The sequence below is a fragment of the Tinamus guttatus genome, unplaced genomic scaffold, assembly GCF_059628265.1.
Source record: "Tinamus guttatus ecotype Peru unplaced genomic scaffold, ASM5962826v1 Tinamus_guttatus_pri_ptg000646l, whole genome shotgun sequence".
In the NCBI taxonomy this organism is placed as follows: domain Eukaryota; kingdom Metazoa; phylum Chordata; class Aves; order Tinamiformes; family Tinamidae; genus Tinamus; species Tinamus guttatus.
This window is the reverse complement of record NW_028289180.1, coordinates 110,812-129,384: the sequence shown is the minus strand read 5'-3', so window position 1 is coordinate 129,384 and position 18,573 is coordinate 110,812. Positions and strand designations below refer to the sequence as shown.

General features: G+C 38.7%; 2 protein-coding genes across 2 annotated transcripts in view; one reads left to right on the top strand and one right to left on the bottom strand.

Moving 5' to 3' along the window:
- LOC104564899 (rap1 GTPase-activating protein 1) overlaps window positions 1-2,317 on the bottom strand; it is a 39,119-nt gene extending 36,802 nt beyond the window's left edge. Inside the window, exon 1 of the mRNA XM_088535795.1 lies at window positions 2,237-2,317. The gene's annotated coding sequence lies outside the window, so the exon portion shown is untranslated. The remainder of the gene's footprint in view (window positions 1-2,236) is intronic.
- An 11,572-nt stretch (window positions 2,318-13,889) lies between these two features.
- On the top strand, window positions 13,890-17,228 carry TMEM139 (transmembrane protein 139). Its single transcript, XM_010211534.2, has 3 exons — window positions 13,890-13,978; window positions 15,252-15,560; window positions 16,788-17,228. The coding sequence occupies exons 2-3, from the start codon at window positions 15,313-15,315 to the stop codon at window positions 17,194-17,196; spliced, it is 657 nt and encodes a 218-aa protein (XP_010209836.1). The 5' UTR covers window positions 13,890-13,978; window positions 15,252-15,312; the 3' UTR covers window positions 17,197-17,228.
- Window positions 17,229-18,573: the final 1,345 nt, after the last annotated feature.

The window sequence follows — 18,573 nt, the reverse complement described above, 5'->3', positions numbered from 1 at the left end:
ACTATCTTCTACAGCAAGTGTATGCATATAGTTGTGTTACATGAGAACACAGAGATCTTCCAGACACATTTCTTCAGCAATCCCCTATTTTATTCCACAAGATAATGTAATTTACTTCTCTGCATTAAGATTTGTAAAGACAGCAGCAACCTACTGTAAGCCTCACACTTGGTTTGTTAACTCACTAAGGGAGAGTAGGAGAGACAGAATTCAGAATTTGAAAAAGATGCTAAAGAGGAGTGAAAACAGAAAGACCACACAGAAAATATGAAATAAATTGGGCAAAATGAAAAAAAAAAAAGAAAGAAAAAAGGAGGGAGAGGGTGAGTCGCAACAAACTCTTGGGATAAGAGTATTTCAGTTTTGTTCTGATACTTCCTAGAAATTCTAGTTATGAAAGACCTGGAGAAAAGGTAGCGTGGGGGTTTCAGATTTGCTTGAGTGAAAAAAGAGACTGTAAGGAATAAAAGTATGGGACAACTTGGAACAAAGGAAGATAGGATCCGTTTGCTGGTTTTAGGAATTTGGAGGGAAGGCAGCTGTTTCAATCCCTGCTTGTTTGCTTGATTTTTTCAGCAGGTCTGATCCTGGGACATGGGTACTCCAGTAGAGTCCACATCCTCCCTGGAAGTCCTGTCTGTACAGGCAGCTTTTACTCATTCACTTGAATCTTGAGTAGGAAAAGGGAAGTGACTGGGCCAGGGCAGAGAGCCAAGTTTGCTACTTCTGCTGCATCTAAACAGGAGAAAGAGACATTAGATTTCGCTGCTAGAGAGGGCTGCTCATAGTAACTGCTGTCCTTCCCCATCCCAGGGTCACTACCAACAACAATAATAAGTCTGTTTGCAGTACAAGCAAAGAATATAGATGGGCCCTGGTACTTTTGCCATTCTCCATCAGCTTGCAACTATTAGATTCACATATAAAAACAGACCTTGGCTCAGCTTTCATCCAACTATCTCATAACTTTACCTAACCTACTGTGTAATTCTGCTTGTGAACATAGCCCTCAAAAGCCACTAGCAAAACTGCAAGCAATTATCAAATATTTTAATTATTGGTTTTAGCAGCCTACTTTTATACTCATATGAATAAATTACTTCCAAATACAAGTAAATCACAGAACCCCCGTCTCTAAATGTTCCTTTGCTCATAAGAGAACTAACAATTGCTATTTTTCACAGCTAGTGCAACAGTATCAGTTAATATATATGTTCAGTTGTATTAATAAGATTTGGTTCATACTGATTCTTGCATTCTTGTATGACTAATTCTGCATACTTATAGTTTCATATTAGAATCCATATATTTGTTTGGATCATTATGTCTTTTATAGCTACTGTGTGTTTTTGGAATTGTCACACAAGTTCCTTTTCTTCTAGGTAACCCTCTAGATATTTTAATATATGTATTTCAGTAATTGATATCTATACCTTTTGCTATGTATTTCCCCTTTTTTAACAGTTTTTATACATTTATTTTTTACAACTGCATTAATATTTTATCTTGCTCACATAGGAAAAGTGTCAATTTAACACAAAAACTGAGTTCTGCACTTTCTTCAATTATTTGAGTCACTATAAGAACACAAGAGCTTTACAGAAGCTACATACTTCCACATAAATACAACATACCACCTTCAGTGGTGAAGTATGGTATGCAATTACAAGATTACACTCAATCATCATAAGCTCACAGATGCACTCACTAACAAAAATATGCGTGACTTCACCTCAGCCATTCTCACAGAAGTATGAACACAGCTTCTATAATAGCATTAAGTACAAAGACAGCACCTGCCACTGCCTATTTGGGGTCATCATTTTATGGCAAAGGTTGACAGAAGCACGGTAGGATTCCCTAGAGCCTAGACAGACCCTCTTTCCCACCCCTACAGCTTTCCAGTTTGTATCATTTCCTACAGAAACATCCACCCTCCCCATCTGCGTACACACACGCATACTCTATCTCTAAATGTTCCATTGCTCAATGCAGTACAGCACATCGCAGTATAGCACAATGCAGTACAGCACAATGTCTTTTAAAAAGCGTACAGCTGCTTTCTCTGCTGAGGCTGAAACTGCTCCAAGGTCCATCCATTATAAGATGCCCAGCAGAAGATCACTATCAATTCTCCCCCAGCTGTCTTTGCCCAAATTCCTGCTAGATGCAAAATATATTAATTGGTAATGCAGGCAAGAAGAGCATAAAAGCAACTAAGCTGTTCGTCCCCTACCTGAGCAATGATCTCTCATCCCCAGCTGGTGAGCGGATGGAGGCAGGGAACCCAGCTGCTCTCACAGACGCTCTCTTTTCCTTGCACTATCAATTATTCATGTAGGTTGCAGTGTCCTCCCTCTCCCTCCCTCCCTTTCTCTTCCGCTGCTCCCACCTGCAGATGAATGGAGAGTGAACAGGTTGGTGCTGTCATACTTGAAACTAGAGATCGTTGTCAATACAGAGGAGCCAGCCCGTGCAGCAGCTGTACTCTTAAGCAGAGAAGATTGGTCCTAGGGGAAGGGGCCAGACTGGCAGCTCCATAGGTGGAGCACGAGCAGCTCGGTACACCCACACGCTCCCTGTGCTTCTAATCCTAGACCTGCAGGGATGACCTTTAGAAATGAGAGGATTTTCTTAGGGAGGCTCAATTCTAAAGCCCACTTAAGTATAATTAGAGTTATCTGGTGACAGTGAACTAGGTAATGTGAATCCATGTGTATAGATCAGAAGAGGATGAGAAAGTACTAGACTGGAAAAATCTGATAAATATTAAACTGTTTACTTAGTAATGTCTTGTTCCCATAGCAAATGCTTTGAAAGAGAATAACAGGGGAGATGATGAGAATATGAGGGACATGATGACACAATACCTTATATAGTAGTGAGAATATCTATGTACTGGAAAGATTGTTCCCTTGTGATTTTTCTGCACAATCAAAGAATTTTTTTATGTTGCACCAGTATTAAGCAATGTTAAAATGAGTTCTGACAGACTTAGATGGAGCAGTTTAAAAGCAGTTTGCCTCTGTAGAGGGCTAATATCTACAGCTGAGTTATTGCTTTAAATCTTCCCCCGAAAAAAAATCTTCCAGGTTGAATTAAGCATTTTACTTTGCACTTAAGTTAATTCGACCTTACCCCTTCTGGTCCAATCAGTCTGGATTATGTCATTTTGCATACCACAACAAATTATTCCGTCAAATATTTCCCGTGGTTATGCCCATAGCAGAGGCACCACCAGGCCAAAGAAACAGAACACTATATTGCACAAATAACTGGCAGACATTTTTAAGAGACCACTGCAATGTTAAATTGGAATTGGTTTTCAGCTCTTTAGGGATCGCTTTTCTCTACAGCTGGAAAAGTTTTATGAAAGACCTAACATCATTTTGTTTTCACACAAGCATAGGAATCAACAAGCTCTATAATGTAATCATTTCTTGTGGATTTGTTCTGTGTAGTTGTTTTGGGTATAAGATGACGTGAATTCTGACTCAGTTTCTTGGAGCACTTAGAAAATCCCTCTCTTATTGCTGAATCTTTGGTGAGGTTCACTCTGCAACTTTTCCTATGTCAGGGCACTTAGAGCAACTTCTCTTTTTCCCAGGTGAATATTTTTATTAAGTCTATAGAAATGTTATTATTTGGGCTAGTATCTTGTCTTTGTGTTTCCTTTGCACCTTTATTTGAAGATATGTTATCAAAAAATGTTATTAAGGTCCCCATTAGTAGTCTCACTCCACCGATGGAGCAACTGGCACATAGAGATTAACTCTTTCTGTCACACAGTAAATCAGCAGCAGGGTCAGGAAAAGGAAATAGAACTGAGAGTCTGCCTCAAAGATGCAGAGCTGCATAAGCAGCTTTACCTGATCGTGTATTACACAGACACTGATGGGAACAGTCCCACTCTGATCAGCCAGCTGTTCAAATAACATCCTAAATGCTTGTGCTGGTACAAGGGAGCTATCTGGAATGAAAAGCTGGGGACAGCAATGAGAAATGGCAGGATTCCTGGTTTTGGAAAAAACATATTTTAAATTAGTTAAGTTATTGCAACTATATTACAACTCCTATTTTGCCTTAGCCTATTTTCAGGCTTTGACCTACATAGCCTGCTAGTAGAACTCAGTGATAGAAATAATTATTAAGTTACCTGTTAGTAGAGTATAAGTTGGGAGAGAGTTTGACAGTATAACTCTAGGTATTTTGCAGAGAGAAAACAGAGAGGAAGGTCATTAGAATGAGGAAATATGGGCATTGCCTGGGTTAGGTCAGCAAGTGAAGCAGTTTGCAGGAATTGAATTATTACTAAAAGAAGCAGCAGTCAACAGAAAGACAAAACAATCAGAAAAACAGGGTGCACATGCAAGGCTATCTATATACCCACAAGTTTCCAAAATGGCAGTGGGACTACTGTGAAATATGGAGGTCAGACCTGGAGGGAAGTGGGGGGGACAAGAGGGAGAGTGACAAGAGGGAGAATGCCTGGATGAAAAGCGAATCAGAAAAGCTAGAGTCTCTTTCAGAATGAGGGGTAAAGTATCTCTTAATTTCGCTCTGTGGGGGAAATAAAAAAGAAAACAAAACAAAAAATAAATAAAACAGTTGGATTATTCCCATTATTCACTACAAACTTCTATCGATCAGAAACTCTTTCAAAGATCTTTTTTTTTTTTTAAATTCTGACAGAGCTAATAGGGTTAAACAAATTTGCAATACAAACAGTGGGGACGGCAGCCTGTGCCAGTCCACCTCAAGCTAGAGAGTTCCTGGAGGCATTACCTCTCCTGTCCAGCTTCCCCTTCCCTGTCAGGAATCCTCTTGTTTTGGCAGGTCTCTGGGAAATGAGAAGGATGAACCTGGCCCTTTAAATGCAGAAGCAGTGGCTTATTAGTGTGAACAGCACGATCCACTGCAGTGTTTGAGCTGGCTGGAAGCAGGGAATATCCACAAATTACAGTACCTTCAAACATTAGGGCAATACAATCTGATATATGCCCCAAGGTATAGAGGTTCGCTAGTAAATACATGTAGGGGGAAAGTCATATTACAAATTCCTTAGATGTCATCAACATCTGAAATGTTGTGAAATTTTGTGTTTCAGTGAAACATATTATTTTTTTTTCTCTCATTGAGGAAAACTAAAGAGAGTTCAACTACCATCTAGGTCCTGCTTGCAAAGCAGAAAATAAGAGCTGGTCCCTATTCGACAAAACTTGTTCTCCCAGACACACATGAAAAAAATAAGGGAGTTGCTTAAAGTCACACACAAAATGTAGCAACTAGAAATCTAGACAAAAATTGTAAAATAACAAGCGCCTCTGCCTAGCTACAGGAATGGGAGGACATTTTTACTTACATATCTTAGGACTGCAAACAAACAATATACAGACTGTTCAAAATTACTACATCAAGGAGATTAAGTCAAAAAGCACCCAGCAACTACTCCACAATGACAGGCTATCAGGACACAGGCAAAGATGATTCATGTAGTGCATTAGGAGATAAAATCACAGATGATCTATCTGTTTGCAAGCTAACAAGGACACAAAGAATAAGAAGGGTCTAGTAATATAACACAAGATATGAACAGTTGATATTTGATTTAATAATTATTCAGCATAGAGAGTGTCTTACAAAGAATCACTTCATGATATTCAGCAAGAAAACATCTACTCTTAGTAGCAATCATACACTAACTCTGAACACTCGATATTCCATTAATTAAGAATTTATTTGGGGTGTTTTGCTTATAGAAATGGGAAAAGATGTCTCTGACCATGTGTGTATAGTATATATCATAATAGGACATGGTTCCAGTTGATACAGTTGTTATGTATACACATATGCTTTACAGTGTAAACATTCACACATGTGTAAAGCATATGTGTAAATATATTTATATAAATATATAAAATGTATACTTTATACTAATATATATTAATATAATACATTGTATATACATTATATATACACATTGTGTATGAGTGTATATATAAAATCGGTAATGTATTCTGGCTAACAGCACTCTAGTAAAACTACATCTGTGGCTTAAAGTTTACTTGTAAGAAAACAGTGCTCCCCAAACATTTTGGAATGCTACGAAACACGTCTCATCTCCATATTAAACTCAACTGACAGAACAACTATGGAAAAGTTATTCTAAGGAGCAGTTTGTTATGCACTTCACTGCCCCAGATAATACTATCAGGACATCTGAGCACCACTGGAAAATTAGTCTGCACAGAACAATAAGGAAAGTAAGAATTCAGTATAATCCCCAGAGTGCAGCGAGCTGAATTGCTAAAAGTTGAAAACGCAATACCTCACAGACTGAAGTGAAGTCTGCATGGGATAAAAAGTATCCAGCCATTCTTAGACAGCAAGTGACCACATGGCTGGACTACAGAACATTCAGCAACTTCTACACAGCTGTAAACTGTATGTGAAATATTGAACATCAGCAATGCCATGGTAGCACACAGAACTGAGATTAGGGAAGATGTGACAATCTTCTAACTGCAAGTACAGCTGCACAGACTAAAACCCAATGAAAGGACAACAAGTTATTTTCCTCCTTGTCAAATAATATTAAGAACCAAACATTTGTGGAATGAAGGGCAGAACTGAAATCAAGAGTGGAACTATATCAAAATGAGGAAAGTTAGATTTGCAGAGGCAGTAAACATTTATGTTGTGTTAATGCTCAGACTCCAGCTGCCTTGGTTGAACTCTGAGAACAGAAGAGCCAAAAACTAAACCAGAAACTTTAGGAACAACAACAACCAGTTACTTTTTCATTCTGAAGAACTTCACACAGACTTGTCAGACATGGAGAATCAACTAACCAAAACCTCTTTCTCTATAACATGTTATTGCATCTCTCAACACCTGATGTATTTTTTTAACTTATCCAAAGACATATATCCAGTGTTGGTTTGTAGAATATCAAGTTTTTTTTTTCATCTTGTTTCTGTATGTTTTCCAGCTGTTCTACTTCAAAAGTTTCCTATCAGTCTGCCACACAAACCTCTTAATGTGGCAATTTCAAGCCACAACTTCTAGACCTAGACTGTCAGAGCTCAGAGACCCTTGCTTTTACCTGGGTAAAAACATGCTTACCTCTTGTTGGATCTAACAGTTTAACCACAACCTAGAAGAAAAACATTCAGACTGTAAATTAATAAAGTTCTGTCCTCCAATACTTGAATGGAAGGCTCTATGCTTTGTCACACTTGCTTTAGACTCTGAAAACCTTAGGCCTGGGGGCATGTGCCTAGAAACACATTACATTCTGCACTGCATTTTGGTGTAAAGTACAGCACTCTAAAAATAATCAGTACCAGTAATTGCAAGGACCTTTTTCTCTTCAAAGCACATCTCATCAATAAACTAATTAAGTGAGGGCTTTGCCTGGCAATGCACCACCCCCTACTATTTACTGAAAGAATTTGTGTGAAGTGCAGTAGTATACACTAGGAATGCAAGAAATGCTTTTACTGCAGCAGGCCACAAATCTGTGTAGTCTGTTTCCAACAATGGCTATAGGCATGAACATAATCGCTTTGAAAGAATATTCTCCTCAGACTTGCCCAGAATACAAGAGCAGCGTATTAGGAATGTTAGGGCTTATATACCAGTCCTTTTAGTATCTGTATGGACTTGTCATCGATACAACTACTCGTGCAAATTTCCTGAAAGTTTTTATTTAACTTGCTTAAAGCATTAATAATCTCTGTAAATATACTAAATGTTAAATTATTATGTCATACCAGGAAAAGAAGTGTATATGATCAGTAGACTTGGGCCATTTTACTCTCATATTCGGCTTTTCTGTATAGTCCATTCTCAAACTCTCTGGCCACAAAATGCTTCAGGGGAGAAATCAGGAATCCCACCAGCTAAAGAGAACAATGACAAATTCCAGGTCAAGAAGTTACATTCCGTAACACTAACATTTTCTTCTCTTCTCATGCCTAAAGTTTTCATCACACTGTCATGAGAAGCCTCTTGTCTGAGGCTTCACACAATTATTTAATATTGCCATGAGTTGTTTACAGTTGCTGAATTCTGACCCAAAGAAGCTATATTTTAATGGTGAATGGTAATTCCCAAATATTCCAGGTGCAGTTCCACTAGCAGAACACCTAATGCTGTTGAAAGAGAAAGGGCTTGCCTCCTCTACAGCAAATTGACAGGTCATGAGCTCCTTCCTGCTTTCTTGCAGCCAGCCTGGTGCTCCCTGCATGTTTCCATGACTGACAATTTATTAATCCAACAAAAATATAGCCTTTTTTGACTTTTTGCTTGGTAAGTTTTATGTCTTGTTAGCAATTCAGCACATGTCAGGGGGACTGTAGTGAAATGGGTATTGGCAATAAAATTAGCAGGCACATTTGGCTGGGGAAGAAGAGAGGGCACCTGAGCTCTGTGGACATTAAATGTTATTTTATCTCACTGCATCTCATATCCTGCTGAAAGTTTCACTATTTTGGAATGGTAAAATAATGTCTGCTGAAAAACAGTGCAAAAGCTATTCTCTAATGTAATGAATGCATACGCTGTTCTATAGTAGGGCAGCTCAGCCTATACAGGTCTTATTCTTTCTTGTTTGCAGTCACCTAATACAGCTTAATATGACAGCAAATTATCTTCTATTCTTTTACCTATTCTGAATCAAGTTCCTATTTGTTTCTTGAAAATACATCTTTCTTCCTTCTCTTTCAAAAACACTAGCTACTCCATTTGATTCTTTCACCATACTCTAGCTATGGTGAAACTGCTTTAACTGTCCTCCTTCTTCTTAACCTGTAGTCAGTCAATTTCTCTCCTCCTACTTACGCTCCAGGTTATGAGTACTAAATTAGTGTCAAAAGAAAAGTTACTTTAGTATTCCATTTTGTGTTATCTAGCATTACAGTCACCAGAGTGAATTTCTCCAAAAGTATGCATACTGTCAATTTACACCCTATATGCAAGAACACAATTTTTCATCATCAGAACTACTCTAGACAAGTATAGAACATGAAATGCTATAGACCAGAGTAGGGTCTTCAATACATTAGAATGAACAATACATTAATTCTGCACATTCTGTTATATTTCTGTTACATTTTCTTCATTAATTTCTGCAAAACACAACAAGCATTTCTGACACAACTGTTTCCACAGACTCTTTCAATTTATGTTTTTCAGGTATTGTTGAGATAGATGAAGAGCTAACCGTTGCAGAAGTTCTCTTTGCAACATCTGCCCTCTTGTGAGCACATCTCAGCCCAAGTCACTGCAGGCTGGAACACAGCGTCGCCGACAAAACACCAGACAGTGCATTGTACATATTATAACTTTTACAGAGTGTCCTATGAGAATTGGAATGGACTAGAAGAAACAAGGATTTTACCAGCTACCTAGAAATGTAAGAACATTCACCACTGGCAGCTCAAGCATTACCAAAGCTCTCAAAATTACACACCTTCTTTCAACATATGAGCACAGGCACCACTTCGTGGGCTTTGGCCTCATCATACTCAGGAAATTAGACTGCCCAGGAACACATCAGCTATAAGTCATGGTGCCTACGTAATCAAGCTCCTTATCCGGAGCTGTCTCAGCAGAAAAAGCAAAGTCATATTTCACCCAGGTGACTCAGCAGAACTTCAGAAATGAAAGAAGAGGTAGACAGTGACAGGAAAAGTTGTTTCAGTAGCACTTTGTTTCCAGTATCTGCTAAGGCTCTCAGAAATTGCTTCAGGACAAGGCTAGAGGCAAAAATATGCTTAGTGATTACAGGGAGATTAATGGTGCCATGGAATCTACGTCATAAGCCCTTGGGAATAAAGCAAGCTTCTCTACATACCAAGTTGATAAGAGAGTTTACTGTATGTAGTAAGTTAATTAGTAGCAGTCTGGCCAAGAGCTAGAACAGATAGTGAGATGAAACAGGGGAAAGGTGAAATGCTTCTTAGAGACTAAATGAAGAAGATCAACAATAAGATACAGGAGGAAAGAATGCAGGACAAAGAAAATCTGCGGTCTTAACCACAGAAATCATGCTTGAACAACAGAGAACACAAAATTCTACTTCTAAGGCACATAGAAGGGAGACAGTTTCAGAGGACAGTATGAGTGTCCTTATTAAAACACACTTTGATTTCTATGCCTTGTTTCAAGAATAGTGTAAAGTAAAACTGGTCAGGCTTTTCCCAGATGACCCATCCAGGATCCTCTGGATTCTCAAAATTTAGCTATTTCCACAGACTTCTTGATGTGGCTCCACTTGTGATCCATTCTTCTCCATTATAGATAACCACACATTGTAAACCATGACAGTCTGTACCAGATTGTGGACAAAATCAAAGTGGCAGACAAAAAAAAAAATCCGAAATATTTCAGAAATGCAAAGATGCTCCAAATAGAAGCACTGTGTGCTAGAAATCATATTATCATAGTTTGTGTAAGTTCACAGTGCTTTGTAGCTTCAAATCCAGCAGGAAGTTAGTGTCACCCAGCAAAGATACTCAACTATACATTCACAACTGTATCACAAGGTATTGTAAATGCATAAAAATCATTCCTACGTAGATTCAGTCCAGTCATTCACGTAAACCCATGGGTAAAATACCCAGCAGTTACTGATTAAACTGAAATGCACATTTCAAGCAAAAATATATGCAAGCAAACCAGATACTTATTATTTCTAGCCTTTTTCTGTAAAATAAATATCTATAAATATTTTTTTAAAAAGTACACTAATCAAAACTACTACACATATTTTGAGTAAGCTCTATTTTTTTTTTACCTACCACCAAATTTAATAATCTTTGCAATTGTAGATGTCACTTTCCACCGACTAGTGAAGCTAGTTTGACATTTCTAACGTTCTCCTAACTTAGCATTTTTTTATGTACCTAGTCCCCATCACAAAATTTACAGACAAGAGTGAAGTGCCTATGTTCCCAGTACATTGCTTGGAAAAGTACTGCAAAACCAGATTCAGCAACAGTCTGGGAGTTGCCTCAAGTCATGAGGCCAAGCTGTCAATCCCTAGTGTAATTAAGAGAATATGCTCAGGAGGAGATGGGCCTCGAGTTCTACCTCTCTGTAACAGATAGTGTTTACTCAGCTAAAAAAGAGCAACTTCCTTCTACATGAATGGTTTGGGTTAGACTGATCAAATAGCCCTCACTCCAAGCCTAGAAGATATTCTTGACAGGAATCTAGTAGGTAGTTGATCCTTTAGTAGCAGATTCAACCCACTAAACTGACAAAAAGTTAACTCTGGAAAAATGCAAAGACTTTCCTGGTGAGCAGAACTGGCTCAGAAAGGGATCGGTGGAGCTCCAGGATCAATACAAGGGAAAGGACAGGATCTGACACCTTGGAGCTAGGGGAGGAAGAAGACTACCATACTCCACAGCAGTAATCCATTGGATTGGTTCAACTGCCTTGCCAAACCACTCTAAATCCACTACTTTGTAAAGTGGAACAATTTTGTTTTAAAATAATTATTTTGGTAGTGAGCTCTTTTATCACAATAGCTCAGTAAACATAACACTTAGCCATGCTGTGAAGTGCATTTTAATTCCCTCTTCAACCCAACAGAATGTAGACCTCCATCTTTTATCTTTCAAAAATAGTCACAGTCTATCAGCTAGCCCTGGTTAGAAGGAAGTTGCTCTTAGTATAGAAGCATTCAGACTCCACAAGTCAATCATGGCTTCTGTGCAGAGAATCTGTGGAAACATTTTTGCCACATTTTCCCTAGCAGTTAAATTGTTTTCAAAGCCACGCAACCCCACACCAGAAAGACCCATTAAAAAAAATCATTTTACCCATTTATGGTCTTGCAAAAGGACATGTTACATACCAGACACCTGACTTTTTTCTCTTTATTCTGTTAAGTCTGACACCATCAAAGGAATTCTTGAACAGACAAAACAATCACAGAATCACAAAATGGTTGAGGTTGAAAGGGACCTCTAGAGATCATTTAGTCCAAGCCCCCTGCTCCAGCAGGAACACCTAGAGCACATGGCACAGTGTCGCAACCAGGTGGGTTTTGAAGATCTCCAGAGGAGACTTCATAGCCTCTCTGGGCAGTGCGCTGTCACCCTCTTCGTATGGAGATGAAACTTCCTGTGTTTTAAGTTATACCCACTACCCCTTATCCTGTCACTTACCACCACCGAGAAGAGTTTGGCCCCCAAAAGTTTGCAATCTAAGACGGAGAGCTGAAAATCCTTTCTATGTCAGCAGCCAAAAAGGCTAAGGGGAAAATACTAGAAACGTTGAAACCTGGAAAATTCTATGCAGGGCAACTATATGGTCCAATGTTCTACTGAAAGTGGGACCTTAGGTCATCTGGAGCTTTGTCAAGATGAGTCTTGAATACATACAGCAAGGGTGATCTCACCACTCCTCTAAACAAGTAATCACAATGTTTAATTGTTTTTATATTGCGGATTTTATTTCCTATATACACATGGAATTTCCTTGGAATCAGCTTGAACCATTGCCTCTTCTCCATTACGTATCCTAGATGAAGAATCTAGTTATTACCTACTAGGTATCAGAGACATGCAATTAGACGCTCCCCCCCCCTCGCAATCTGAGCTTTCTCTCTCTTGGCTATACAAAACCTATTCCTTCCATCTTTTTTTCATTTGTAAAGTTCTCCAACCCTCCAAACATCTTGATCGCCATTCCTGGGATGCCCTCCAACTTTTCACTTGTCCTCTTGAACTGGGAGGGTCAAAAGTATACACTATATTTCCTGTATAGCCTAACACAGACCCATATATATAATCACAGTCTGTGCTCTGTTGACAATATAATTGCTGATGCAGCCTGGAATATGGTTTGCTTCATCACTGCTCAGACACTCTGTTCACAGCAAGATAATTTTCAGCAGAGCTGCTGAGCCACTCAGCACCTCATCTGCACTACTACTTGGAGCTTTTTTTTTTTTGGGGGGGGAGGGGAGGCAGAGGTGTCTGTGTATGACTTTTTGTTAAATTTCATGTTATTCTTGTTGGCCAAATCTACCAGCCTGAAATTTATGAATAATGAGTGAACAATCTTCATGTTAGAGAACCATGTGCTGCTGCCACCCGTTGGAGTTAATTCATACTCATTGAGAACCTCCAGTGATTTTCAGATACATACTGAAAGTTCATATGATCTATGAACTTCAAGAATATTTCAGTACCTATCTTGTTGCTTATGTATATTCCTTATTTCTAGATATATCTGGGAGTAAAAAGAATTTTAATCCAGTCCTCTGCAAAGTAACAACCTATTGCCTCCTTTTTCCCTTTTGTTTGTAAAATCAGAGGGCATAAGGCAACATCTGACAGGCAACAGCCAATCAGGACAGAAAAAAAGTATAGATTTATATTTTACAGAGCTCATAAATAGAATTATATGGTAGCCATGTGATATGGGCTGGGCCTTTGGTCCTTCCTGCTTTGGGAGGCAGAGATCAAGATTCTTCTGCTCTGCAAGGACAACAATTTTCAGGACAGTTTTTTCTCATTAAAAGAAAGGAAACCAAAAAGCTTTCAAACAGGTAAGCACTCCCCAGCCGTTTGCTCCGCCCTTTCTCCCCTAATGAGTTTCCTGCTTTCACGGGACAGACGTGCAAATCAAAAATCTGGAGAAACAGAAGGTATGTAGAAACTCTTTTGTATTCAAATTCTGGAAAAAAAAATAGGTTCTAGTTTCCCCTGCAAAACTAGTGCAACAGGATCTTCTTGTGGTTTGGTACCTTCCCATATTCACTAATTTCCAGTTTTTATTTTTTAAAAGAAGTCTTCCTTGTCTCTGTACAGGAAAACTGAAAAGGAGGAAAATTTTTATTGGCACCCTATTCTATGGTCAGAAGGGGAAGAAGCACAGACAACGAGTTTTCACATTTTCTTGGGATGAAGAAGGAAGTTAAAACATGATTGTCCCTACCTCGCAAAAGCACTTTCTGGTGAGTGTATGCTGAAAGCTGACAGTAGAAAAAAAGAAGATAGCAAAAAGGTAGTACGTTCAATCTTTCTGTATATGGTGTGTGTGTGTGTACATATGTCTCCTTTATAGAGCAGATGAATTTTTAACTGTGTGAATGTGTCTTCAGTAGACCTTGCAGCACACTTAAGAAAACCTCTATTGGACTTTTTACTTTCTAGTGTTAAGTACTTGATATAACAATCAAGTTAAATTTAACTTTAGCGTTAAGTACTCTATAAAGGAGACATATACATTTACATATTTTTACTGTATAGCAAGGAAATGCATTTAGTGTGCAACAGAGCAGAATGTAATATGTAATTATCTAAAACTGTATTTTTGTTTGGAGATGTATTTTCACCAAAAAAAAAGAAAAAAAAAATGTATCTGTTGTTTTGCTCTTCTCTCTCGAAGGGATCATCATCAGCAGTGGAATTTATAGATATGTTAGTGGAACACCTGCAAGACGACGCCTTAATTCTGCTAACTCTTGAATACTAGATAGATCACTGGTATTCATTCCATATCCACTGTACATAGCAATGACTGTCTCTTTGACAGAGATGAGATTTTGAAGGAGGGGCAGGAGGAAGTCTGTCAGCTGACAAGGGCTGATGTGTTCGAGAACAGAATGATGGGAAAAAGCACCATCAACAGAAAAGAACTGCATGCATATCCAGATAGTCAAACATACATGTACATTTTTCAAAATCAGACACAATTCAGCTATACCTGCAACCTAACATTATCGGATTGTTACACCAAGGTTAGCCCTCTAATTCACCAGGGCAGAATGTCCCATTATTAGAGCTACCTTCCAAGATCTGAGCCATTATCTGAATATTCTTTATGCAATGCAATATTGTCCTAGAATAAAACTTCTATATTTATTCCGTTTCATCTTTTATGGTAATATCAAATCTACACCCTAGGCTTCTCTCAGCTCTTCTGAGGACTGTATCTTTTTTTTTTTCAGATGAACCTGACGATAAATGCTTGTGGTTTACTTATGCCTTTTATGTCTTGCAACTTTCAGTCTAAGCATTACCATTATTTAATATGTATTCCTATAGCAAATTCTAAGGGCCGTATATATTTACATTGGCATATGTTTACACACAGATATGTTTATATCTGCATGTTCTCATGATGATACTATGGTACTTAAGTACATATGTTCTTATTTGGATCATAAAAATAAGAACATCTTTCTATCCTCATGTTTTGTGTTGTAAAGTTATTGTTTTCCACAGATGTCTGTCCCTGTAGCCAACCATCGGTCCTCCATTGCCTGCTACCACCACCCATCCTACCATGTGGTTAGAGTCGCACTGGAAGAACATCCGCCAAACCTTGCTGCTGCTTTTCGCTGCTGCTCTTCTCATTGGAGTCACTATGCTCGCCATTTCATCTAGTATCAATCCAGTAGGCTATTTCTTCCTAGGGGTAGGAGGAGTGTGCCTGATTGGCTATTTGTTGAGTGTGTTTGCCGAATGCTACCTGAAGCATCAGCGTCTACGTGATAGAAATGAGATCTCCCCTAGCAGAGAGAGCCAAGCAGGGTAAGAAGCAAACTCTGATACTCCTTTAACTTTCTCTTCTTATATAAGACTATTTTGCATATTGTTTTGCTGCCCTTTCCCCCAAGGAACCAAACTCAAGCCCCATTTCAGAGTACATAAATTAATTGCAGAGTATTTTTCCTTCATTACCTTGGCACAGTTTGCAGGTGTCTATGTCATGACTTTCGCTTGTCCAATCTAAACTTTCTTCCCCTTGGGAACAGATTTCCAAGACTACACTGATCCAGAACCCCTTTATCTTCTCTTGATTAATTGTGTCTTGCCCAATGAGTCAGACAAGGAAATCAGGAAAAAATGCTGAGGCAATACTCAATCTTAGCAGGTTTACTTTTATAAGCCTTATTTCCAAAGCAACTGTCCTTGGCAAGATTTACAGAGGAAGGTGTAACTGGGCGTGTTTCATTTCTTAAAAGCCCAACAAGTAGCTCCTGATGTTGTGAAGCTCTGAATACTCCCTGATTCTTTTGGCACTATCTATGTTTTCAGGAACTTAGGACCATCTAATTTAAGCTCAATTTGTCTACTGTAGATAATTTTATTTGCATCTTTGATGGCTTGTATAATCAAGGATAATCGTCATCCACATCCATAAACTTCTCAACATTCTCAAATAAAAACTTCTATGAGGGCAAAAATATTACTACAGGTTTACTGTTATACATAATACATAAAAAGAAATTTTGTTGTGCATTTTTCTAGCTTAAGGGTGTACTGGAGGAAAACTCCTATCTATTTATTCAAAAGGGTAAATGTTTCTAAAGAAATGTCTCTAAAGTAATATCTGCAGAGAAAAACTGCAGATTCTTCTTTAATACAGAATGGATTTTTTTTCAAGTGAAAGTGAAAACACTTATTTTTCTCCACTTACATTCTTAAAAATAAATGAATGTTAGTCTAATGTACTAAAACAGAGACAGAAAAGGAGAACTGCACTTAATTCTTATTAAATTGTAGCTAATAAAAAGTTTTAAATGAGGGGATACTAAGCCAAGCTTAGGGCACTAGATTGGACAGTCTGAGTTATCGCTTATTTTGTTAGGTGTGTGTGTGTGGGGGCGGGGGGGGAAGTCAAAGAAGCCTTTTCCAGAATAGGAGGCAAGAGTTAATATCTATAATATTTTATATTAACCACATCACCTGCTTAGACATAAAATAATAAAATAACCAGTAACCAGTTTAATTGGCATTCCTTTCTTTTGTGCATAGGGTGAATGCTGCCTATGAAGCACCTTCCTATGAGGAGGTGATGACTATGTCAGCTCCAGCAATATGGACAATTGCATCCAATCCAGGCACAGTACCCTCACCACTGAGTGATCCTCCACCTTACAATGTAGTTATTGAATCATCTGCCCAAGAAGAGACTGTGGTAGAGTCTTTCAGGGTCTCAGTGCCATCTGACACAACGCACACCTCTGAGACAGACACCAGCTCCAGGATGCGCTTGCAGCTTGTGCAGCCCCCCAGGTTGCAGCGTTTTGTTTCAGACATCCATGAAGTGAAAGGCACTGAAGACAGGCTTGAGCCACTGGAGCCACTCACTCCACCACCTGCATATGAAAGTGCCATCAACAATGAGGTCTTTGAAGATGCTTTCCAACCCTCAATATTATGATTAATTCCGCCTTCTATGCATGCAATGCCAAACCCTCAGCACAATGTAGGCTACACCTGAAGAGGAGTCTTTCATGCCTGAAACAGTTGAAGTTTGTCTTGTCATTCTTCGAACCAGAGGTGACTACAGACCTACCTTCTGATTTCACTAGACTCTTCATGCATGCTCAAAACAATACCAACAGCGCTTTGTCCTGGCAGAAGATATGGAAGATCACCAGCAGAAAATAAAAGCTGTGCGATATACAGCAGCAATTCTGAGCTTGGGGATACATCTTTTTGGAGAAGAGAATCATGGCAAGAGACACTGTGGCCAAAGGACTGCTGAAGAACTGTGGGATGTCGCCAGGACAGGCTGGCTTGGAAAGGACAGGAACAGGAACAGAAACAGCAGTAAGAGGAAGATAATAGTTTCTCTTATGTAAGAGTGGCCAACAAAGGGACACATGCACATACCCTCTGCCCAGGCCACCACTCTTCCCAATTTTACAGGAGAAAGTATTTCTCTGTTGTACCACAGACCACCACAGATCACTTTAGATAATTTATTATCATAATGACTGATGTGTTTGCATAGAAATGCCAATGTTGCTCAAGTTCTCAGTAACAAACCTGTGCACTTAAGGTTTTGTTTGGAAAGGCCCTTTTCCAAGGTCAAGTTAAGACTGCAGCAGAGAGCACCTGGGAATAACAGTTATAAAGCACATATGATCTTTATCCTGATGGTTCTGCTATAAATCAAGTCTCAGTGATTAGAGATGCTACACACTTTTTGAAAACAGCCAAGTTAAACTTAGGTTCTGAAATGTTAGAGTTGAAGTGGTCTGCAGTTTGCCAAGAGACATTCAGGTCTCGTGAATGTCCAAATAAAAGCATTAAATATGGAGATCCAAATTTTCTTATGAAAGAGAGCTGCAATCATCACAGACGTGGAATACTGTGAAAACAAAATGGAGCAAGAAAGAAAAGAAAAAATGCACATGCTGAGCATCAAAATATCCAAAATAGCATAAATTCTTACTGAAGTTACCTGCGAAAAGCTTCTGAATGGCTTTACTTCACCAAGGTGAAATTACACTTGATTGACATTTTGTCTCATGTGACTGCATCATTTTTAGTTCATATCAGGAATCACAAAGCCATGGGTTAGCAGCAAACACATTCATTATTTCCAAAGTTTGAGTCTTCATAGTTCAAAAGTATAGGACTTTGGGTGTTTGTTATAAATAAGCAGGACACTAATGGTGGATGTTAAGAATATCTGATGGTATTGTCACTTTTTCCTCTTGTTAGAAACACTCCACAAAAAATCTTGACTAACAGCTGCTTGCATTTTGCTTATTTGATAGTCTTGGCTTAGAAAACTGAGAGGAATTCT